The sequence below is a fragment of the Staurois parvus genome, unplaced genomic scaffold (assembly GCF_062004578.1).
Source record: "Staurois parvus isolate SC_StPar_1 unplaced genomic scaffold, SC_StPar_1.0 ptg001763l, whole genome shotgun sequence".
NCBI classification, from domain to species: Eukaryota; Metazoa; Chordata; class Amphibia; order Anura; family Ranidae; genus Staurois; species Staurois parvus.
In genome coordinates this window covers 93268-103231 of record NW_028319559.1, presented here as the reverse complement: position 1 = coordinate 103231, position 9964 = coordinate 93268, and the positions used below count along the sequence as shown (strand labels likewise).

Sequence of the window (9964 nt, the reverse complement as noted above, 5' to 3'; positions counted from 1 at the left end):
ATGGCGGCTGCTGAACTGAAGCTTGAGGTGACGTGTTCCATCTGTACAGAAATCTTTACAGATCCCATCACCCTGATATGTGGACACAGCTTCTGCCTGGTTTGCATCACAAGAACATTTGACAACCAACATGACAGGGAATACTTCTGTCCAGAATGCATGATGGAGTTCAGGAGACGTCCAGAATTAAAGAAGAATCCAAGATTATCCAACATTGCCAACCATTTCCATTCTGCGGAACCAAATGGAGACCAGCCTAAGAATATCTGCACTTATTGTGTTGACCTTCCTGTACCTGCTGTTACATTGTGTCTACATTGTGCAGCTTTTCTCTGTGATCTGCATAAACAGACACACAGCAAGTCGCAAGAACACGTCCTCACCGATCTCACCACATCCATGGAGGACAGAAGATGTCCCGTCCACAAGAAGATCCTGGAGTATTACTGCATTGATGATGGAACTTGTATGTGTGTTCAATGCATGACCTCAGACCACAGTGGGCACAAAGTGAGCACAATAAGTGAGTTCTTGAAGACAACAAAAAATCTGGAACCAGTTTTGGAGAAACTGTTCTTTAAGAAAGAGGAGACTGAGGCAATGCTCCAGAGTCTGCAGGATCACCAGAGGAAGATAGATAAAAAAGCAAATGGTGTAACTGAAAGAGTCGTCGCCTTCATGAGAGACATCAGGAGACAACACGATGATCTAGAGAAGAGATTACTGACTGATTTCTCAAGGAATAAAGAGCAGATTTCACTCTCAGTCTCCAATCGTATCCAGCAACTGCAAAAGGAAAAGTCTGAACTGCAGAAGAAGATCACTCGGATTGAGGAGCTGAGTAGAAATACTTACCCGATATCTGCCTTACAGGCTCCAGATGTTTTGTTTTGTATCTTAGAGGATGAGTATGATTTGGACAGGGGGATGGGTAGTGTAATGATCCATGATGTAGGTGATCTGGAGACGAATGTGGTCTTTGAGATTTTGCATTCAGGGCTATTAAATATTGTAGAGGGTGTTGGAAAAGATGTCCATGTGAATGACGATCAAAAATGTTCACTCTTTGGTGGTAATGTAAACATGGGAAATAGAAAGGTTTCAAATGTAGCAAAGACCCCTAAAGGGGAAACAAATGCTCAAGTTCCATCACGGGGTCCATCAGAAACTAAGTCTAGACATCCCCTTATGTCTGCCAATAAGAGCAGCACCCCAGAAATGTTACTGGATGTAAACACGGCTAGTAACTATTTATATATCTCGGATGACCTAAAAACTGTCTACAGGTCTGAAGTTTATCTAGGCCAACCCGAGACACTGGAGAGATTTCAAAGTCCTCATGTTTTAAGCACCAGAGGCATTTCCTCCGGAGAGCATGAACTGGAGGTGGAAATCTGTAAAACACAAGAGTTCACTGGTGACTTTTTGTTTGTAGGGATGTGTTATCCCACTATAGATCGAAGAGGATCCCAGTCTCTAATTGAAAACATTAACACTCTCTGGGGATTAAAAGTTCAAGGTGGGACATTCATAGCGGTTCAAAATGGGCAATATAAACACTTAGGGAAGGTGGCTTCACAGAGAATAAAACTCAAATTAGATTATGAGGCTGGGCGGTTGTCCTTTTATGAGATATGTGGTCCCATCAAACACTTACACACCTGCACTGCCACCTTCATCCAGCCCCTCCATCTTATAGTCAGTTTACAAGGTAATTATTGGGTGAAAATCCTAAAATAGTGCCAATACTAAGAGTGACCCTTTACTTGAACCAACAGGACACTGGCCGGAATGACCAAACCATATTATTATTTTTAGTAAAAGTGTACCTCTTGCCATTTAATCGTTTTCCGTACAGAGACTGCAGCGATGACGGAGGTATCAGTGTTTCCATCCAGCAATTCCAAAGTCGGTAAAAGTAATCCAAGTGGCTAAAAAGCCTCCGGACTACTTTTACAGACAGCAGAAGGGGGTCCCACCCCACTTCCCGCCAGCCGCCACCTCCTGAGCAATCAGGAAGCCCGGTAAGGATGCAACCTGTGGCACACAGTGAAAGGAACTGATGCTGTTCCTCCCACTGTGCGACATTGGAAATTGGGAGCGTCAACAATTTTGTCACTTCCAGTTTCTGCTATTTGTTTACCTGGCTGTTACCGCAAGCAGCCAATTAGACCAATATGTGTCTGAATGGCTGCATTGAAGGCCAGAGGAGAGGTCTGGGGTCTAGTAGACCCCAGATCTCTCCATAAAGAGGACCTGCCACCAGGGGCATCCCTAGGCTTGGTGTCACCCGGTGCGATAACACTTGGTGACAGCCCCTCCGACAATCCCCACAGAATGGATCAGATCTGCAGATTCAGCACAATGGATCGGACTCCGATCCATTATGCTCCCCAATCCACAGATCTGATCCATCCTGCAGGGATCGTCAGCTTTCTTTACAGCTTACCTTTTTGTGGAGCGGGTCCGGTGTCACCCCATATAGGTTGCATGCCGACGATCCCCGCAGGATGGTTCGGATCTACGAATTGAGCATAATGGATCAGAGTCCGATCCATTATGCTCCCCAATCCGCAGATCCGATCCATCCTGCGGGGATCGTCGGCTTGCTTTACAACTTACCTTTTCGTGGCGTGGGTCCGGTATCACCCCGTGCGATAGGTTTCACACGGTGCGGGACGCACCCCCCGTACCTGCCTCGGGACGCCACTGCCTGTCACGGACCATGCTGCCACAAGAGATATTGTTCATCATTTGTGATAGCAATAAAGTTAATAAAAAAATAAATAAACAGTGTAAATTTTTAAAAATAAAATAAATAATAACAATAACAAAAATTTCAAGCACCCTCATCTGCCCGTGCTAGTGCACAAATGCAAACGCATTTTCTGGTCCCGCACACATGTGTAAACAGCAATCCCACCACACATTTGAGGTTTTGCAGCGAACATCAGAGTGACAATATTTGTAGCTTCAGACCTGCTGTGTAATCCTAAACTGATAACCTGTAAAGGCTTCTAAAGTGCCACCTATTTGGATTTTTAGGTACATTTGGTGCCCTTCTGTGGGCGGACTCAATTATAAAGCATGACACCTATCCATTTACTCGGAATAACATCACCTTTTACATTTCATCAAAAAAGTGGGTATTATTTTGTATTTTTGTTCATTAAAATTCATAAAAAATTTGCATTTGAATAACCGCTGTGCAAATACTGCATGACATAAAAATTTGCAATGCCCACCGTTTTATTCTCTAGGGCCTCTGCTTAAAAGTGGGTTGACTTCTCCGGAATTTTACAATGTACTGTCCCCACCATAACCAACATTTCCTCAATAAAGTTTCAGATCCAACAATTTCTTTTTTGGGGGTATTTTTTTTGCTTAAAGTAGAACTGAGTGAAACTAAACTAAAATTAAATTTATAATATGTCAACAGTGAGCTTCAAATATTGGCGCATGTGTTTGTCATTACTTGCCGATACGCACGTACCGCGCATGCGCTAAGCTATTTTGGCTATATTACAGAAAAGAAGAAACAATCAAAAGGTCAGAACCCCCCCCAACCCCCAGGGGACTTTAAAGGCAGAAAATGTAAGACATGAAATGTATTGAAAAACACATGGTCAATGTTTATGATTAGTACCAAAAAATGGTCAAATGGCCGAGAAGACAAAGGTAAAATATAATGTGATACACATTACTTCTAAATACACTTGGGTATATGATGGCCTGTTTACTTGGTGTATCACATTATATTTTACCTTTGTCTTCTCGGCCATTTGGCCATTTGTTGGTGCCAATCATAAAGATTGACCATGTGTTTTTCAATACATTTCATGTCTTACATTTTCTGCCTTTAAAGTCCCCTGGGGGTTGGGGGGGTTTCTGACCTTTTGATGGTTTCTTCTTTTTTTTAATATAGCCAGAGAGACCAGAAAACGAAACAGACCAGGTTTTCCAAAAGACCTAAAAACAGCCTTTGTACTGCAATTATCTGAAGTAAAATAAAGTGGATTTAAATTGAACTTTTTTTTAATTAAAATTGTTTTCAGAAAGTGTATTTTTCCCCAAATAATTGAAAAACCACTGGGCAAATACTGTGTGCCAATAAAAAAATTGCAAAACCCAAATGTTATTTTCTAGGGCCTCCGCTTTAATAAATATATATACCATTAAAAATTGCAAAACCCAAACCCAAATTTTATCCTCTAGGGCTTCCACGTTCATATATATATATATTTACTTGGTGTATCACATTATATTTTACCTTTGTGTTATCAGCCATTTGGCCATTTTTTGGTACTAATCATAAAGATTGACCATGTGTTTTTCAACACATTTGGGGAAAAATACACTTTTTAAAAAAGTGTATTTTTCCCTAAATAATTGAAAAACCACTGAGCTAATACTGTGTGTCATTAAAAATTGCAAAACCCAAACCCAAATTCTATCCTCTAGGGCCACAGCGTTTATATATATATATATATATATATATATATATATATATATATATATATATATATATAGAGAGAGAGAGAGAGAGAGAGAGAGAGAGAGAGATCTATATATATATATATATATATGTGTGTATATGAAATGTTTATATAAATGTATATATATATATATATATATATATATATATATATATATATTATATATATACAGTGGGGATCGAAAGTTTGGGCACCCCAGCTACAAATTTGTATTAATGTGCATAAAGAAGCCAAGGAAAGATGGAAAAATCTCCAAAAGGCATCAAATTACAGATTAGACATTCTTATAATATGTCAACAAAAGTTAGATTTTATTTCCATCATTTACACTTTCAAAATAACAGAAAACAAAAAAATGGCGTCTGCAAAAGTTTGGGCACCCTGCAGAGTTAATATCTTGTACTGCCCCCTTTGGCAAGTATCACAGCTTGTAAACGCTTTTTGTAGCCAGCCAAGAGTCTTTCAATTCTTGTTTGAGGTATCTTTGCCCATTCTTCCTTACAAAAGTCTTCCAGTTCTTTGAGATTTCTGGGCTGTCTGTCACGCACGGCTCTTTTAAGGTCTCTCCATAGATTTTCAATGATGTTGAGGTCAGGAGATTGTGAAGGCCATGGCAAAACCTTCAGTTTACGCCTCTTGATGTAATCCCCCGTGGATTTCGAGGTGTGTTTAGGATCATTATCCATTTGTAGAAGTCATCCTCTCTTTAACTTCAGCTTTTTCACAGATGGCATCAAGTTACCATCCAAAATTTGCTGAAATTTTATTGAATCCATTTTTCCTTCTACTGGTGAGATGTTCCCTGTGCCACTGGCTGCAACACAACCCCAAAGCATGATTGATCCAACCCCATGCTTAACAGTTGGACAGAGGTTCTTTTCATTAAATTCTGTGCCCCTTCTTCTCCAAACGTACCTTTGCTCATTCCGGCCAAAAAGTTCAATTTTAACCTCATCGGTCCACAGAACTTGTTTCCAAAATGCATCAGCCTTGTCTATATGTTCATTTGCAAAGTTCAAATGATTATTTTTGTGGTGAGGACATAGAAGAGGTTTTCTTCTGATGACTCTTCTATGAAGACCATATTTGTACAAGCATCTGTTTATAGTGGAATAGTGTACCACAACTCCAGTGTCTGCCAGATCTTTCTGGAGGGATCGTGCAGTCAAACGTGGGTTTTGAATTGTTTTTCTCACAATCCTGCGAGCTGTTCTGTCTGATATTTTTCTTGGTCTTCCAGATCTTGCTTTAACTTCCACTGTTCCTGATGACTGCCATTTCTTAATTACATTCCGAACAGAGGATATTGACATCTGAAAACGCTTTGCTATCTTCTTATAGCCTTCTCCAGCTTTGTGAGCGTCAACTATTTTCAGTTTCAGTTTTCTAGACAACTGCTTAGAAGAACCCATGGTGCTGATTGTTGGGGCAAGGTCAGATGAGTCTGGGCATTTAAAACCTTTGAGATTGACATCACCTGGTCTTCCCAGACGATGATTGAGAACAATCCATGACACTGGCAGGTCTCAGCTTGGCAAAGGGGGCAGTGCATGCTATAAATTCTGCAGGGTGCCCAAACTTTTGCAGACGCCATTTTTTGTTTTCTGTTATTTTGAAAGTGTAAATGATGGAAATAAAATCTAACTTTTGTTGCCATATTATAAGAATGTCTAATCTGTAATTTGATGCATTTTGGAGATTTTTCCATCTTTCCTTGGCTTCTTTATGCACATTAATACAAATGTTTAGCTGGGGTGCCCAAACTTTCGATCCCCACTGTACCATTAAAAATTGCAAAACCCAAACCCAAATTCTATCTTCTAGGGCTTCAGCGTTTATATATATATATCTATATATATATGTGTATATGAAATGTTTATATATATATATATATATATATATATATATATACCATTAAAAATTGCAAAACCCAAACCCAAATTTTATCCTCTAGGGCAGTGATGGCGAACCTTTTTGAGCCCGAGTGCCCAAACTGCAACCCAAAACCAACTTATTTCTTTCAAAGTGCCAACACTGCAATGAAACCTGAATATCGAGCTTTTGGTTTAGAAAAAACAACTCGTACAGTAGTGCAAACTAATTAACAGTACAGGGATGACCAGAGACTGCGGACAGTACAGGGATGACCAGAGACTGCGGACACAGTACAGGGATGACCAGAGACTGCAGACACAGTACAGGGATGACCAGAGACTGCGGACACAGTACAGGGATGACCAGAGACTGCGGACAGTACAGGGATGACCAGAGACTGCGGACAGTACAGGGGATGACCAGAGACTGCGGACAGTACAGGAGATGACCAGAGACTGCAGACAGTACAGGAGATGACCAGAGACTGCGGACAGCACAGGGATGACCAGAGACTGCGGACAGTACAGGAGATGACCAGAGACTGCGGAAAGCACAGGGATGACCAGAGACTGCGGACAGTACAGATGACTGCTGACCTTTGGGGAGGGAGGGGGAGCGAGTATCTGAATTTGACAGGTACCCGCTCTTACTTCCGCAGAGTTTTTTTTTTATCTTACCTATTCCTTTATCCAGCCGCGCGCTGTCTTCCCGGCTTCTGTAGTGTGGGCGGTCGTCGGACAGCCGGATGCCCAGTGCGCATGCGCGAGAAGCGCTGCGCTTTGTGATTGGTCCGGCGGCTTCTGGGATCTGTCATGTGTCCCAGGTACCGCCTTACCATTCACAAAGAGCACTGCTTCTTGCGCATGCGCACTTGGGACCCGGCTGTCACGCACACTACAGAAGCCGGGAAGACAGCGCGCCGCTGGATAGAGGGACAGGTACGGTCCCACTGCAGAGCTGAGTGGCCGGCCCGGTATTCTGACACGGCGGCGGAGGAAATACCGGACCGGCCGCTCTATATTCGCTCCATAAGACGCACTGACATTTTCCCCCCTTTTTTGGGGGAAAAAAAGTGCGTCTTATGGAGCGAAAAATACGGTATTCTCCTGGCGTGCCCACAGATAAGGCTCGGCGTGCCGGCTGTGGCACGCGTGCCACGGGTTCGCCATCACTGCTCTAGGGCCTCATTATATATATATATATATATAGTAATGTTTGGGGGTTCCAATTGATTAATTTTCTAGCAAAAAATATAGATTTTTTTTTACAAAAGTGTCAGAAAAAGGCTTGGAGGTGAAGTGGATAATATACTTTCCTATCTATTTATTAATGCTGGCAGAATAAGGATTGAAAACAATAATAGTTCATGTTGAATTGAGAGAGTTTAGTTCCGCTGTAAAGTAGACTCCGGGAGACGGTTCACTTCCTCTAAACTCTTTCATTCAATTCTCACGGCACATCGTGTGTTTTCTTCCGGAGGCACACACAAGTAATTGCCAAGCACACTGAAACAAACACACGCAGTCGGCTCAATAGTGTTGACTTTCCCGTATTATGTGTTCATATCAACATGAAGGAAAGGTGAGGGAAGACCAAGGAAGCTGTTGCTTCGAATTCATTGAAAACTGTGCCCAGCTGACACACAGAGCGCACTAACTCGGTGAGTCTTCACTTTAGTATCAAACTTTCCTCCACTCTAACCTTGAGCTGTGCAACCGATACACACCGACAGCTGAATGATAGATCACATATTTAAAGTGAGAGTTAAGAAAGAACTTGATGAGACGACTCATTTCATGTAGATCAGTGGTACTCAACCTTCCTAATGCCGCGACCCTTTAATACAGTTCCTCATGTTGTGGTGACCCCCCCAACCATAAAATTATTTATCCAGTAATTATAATTCATGAAGTGTCGTTTTACCTCCAATACTGCTGCTTTCAACACAGTAGCTGCTTTCAACACAGTAGCTGCTTTCTACACAGTAGCTGCTCTTTACACATCGGAAATATGTGTTTTCCGATGGTCTTAGGCGACCCCTGTGAAAGGGTCATTCGACCCCCAAAGGGGTCGCGACCCACAGGTTGAGAACCACTGATGTAGAGGATGTATCATATCATAGTATCATAGTTACATAGTTAGTCTGGCTGAAAAAAGACAAAAGTCCATCCAGTTCAACCAATAAAAAAAAAAAGTTATAATCCTACACCCACAGTTGATCCAGAGGAAGGCAAAAAAAAACAACAAAGCACGATCCAATTTGCTCCTGCAGGGAAAAAATTCTTTCCTGATCCCCCGAGAGGCAATCGGATATTCCCTGGATCAACTTTCCCTATAAATGTTAGTATCCAGTTCAGGGGCAGACTGACAACTCATGGGGGCCCCCGGGCAATAGGGGATCATGGGGCCCCTGTGTCCTTGCCCAAACTCAAAAAAGCCCATGAAAAAGGTACCAGGGGCATCTCATGGGTCCCTTTACTGACCCCGGGCCCTCGGGCAGTGCCCGAATTTCCAAATGGTCAGTCCACCCCTGATCCAGTTCAGGGGTGGACTGACAACTCATGGGGCAATAGGGAATCATGGGGCCCCTGTGTCCTTGCCCAAACTCAAAAAAGCCTATGAAAAAGGTACCAGGGGCATCTCATGGGGCCCTCTACTTACCCCAGGCCCTTGGGCAGTGCCAGAGTTTCCAAATGGTCAGTCCACCCCTGATCCAGTTATATTCTGTGTATCTAAAGGATGGAAATGTTCGGTTCTGTATTTCAGGGTTTTATTGAAATATTCTATATTTCAACTAAGAAATCATTCTGATGGTATTAACCCCTCGCCCTCCAGAGGATTTCCCCCCCCCCCCCCCTTCCTGACCGGGGCCATATTTTGCGATACGGCGCTGCGTTACTTTAACTGACAATTGCAACGTTGCACCCAAATTAAATTTATATTCTTTTTTCCCCATGAATAGAGCTTTCTTTAGGTGGTATTTGATCACTTCTATGATTTTTGCTATAAACAAAAAAAGGCTGACAATTTTGAAAAAAATATATATATTTTTTACTTTTTGCTATTAAACGTGTCCAATAAAAAAAATTAAAAAAATTAAAAATTCATCATAAATTTCAGCCAAAATGTATCCTGCTCCGTGTCTTTGCAAAAATAAAAATCCCAATGTGTGTAAATTAATTGGTTTACATGAATGTTATAGCGTCTACAAATGGCGGTATAGATACTGGGATTTAAATATATTTATACTAGTAATGGAGGCGATCAGCGACTTATAGCGGGACTGCGGGGGGCATTCTGACACTGGGGGGGAGGGGAGTGACTAACTGCCACTGACATCCCCAGTGACACCAATACAGTGATCAGTGCTAATAAAAAGCACTGACACCGTACTAATGGCGCTTGGCAGGAAGGCTACCGGGCGCTTTCAGCCTTTTCCTGCCCAGGCCAATTTTCAACGCTTTCACACTTTGAATGACAATTGCACGGTCATGCAACACTGTACCTAAATTAGATTTTTATCATTTTTTTTTTAGACATATAGATCTTTATTTTGGTGGTATTTAATCACCACTGGGTGTTTTATTTTTTGC

General features: G+C 41.9%; 1 protein-coding gene across 1 annotated transcript; it reads left to right on the top strand.

Moving 5' to 3' along the window:
- LOC149434369 (E3 ubiquitin/ISG15 ligase TRIM25-like) lies at positions 1-1740 on the top strand. The gene has a single exon (XM_089663768.1). It carries the CDS (start codon positions 1-3, stop codon positions 1738-1740), a length of 1740 nt encoding a protein of 579 aa, XP_089519894.1.
- Positions 1741-9964: the final 8224 nt, after the last annotated feature.

Excerpts from the sequence above, each read along its gene's own strand:
- LOC149434369 (XM_089663768.1), top strand. The coding sequence starts at position 1 with ATGGCGGCTGCTGAACTGAAGCTTGAGGTGACGTGTTCCATCTGTACA.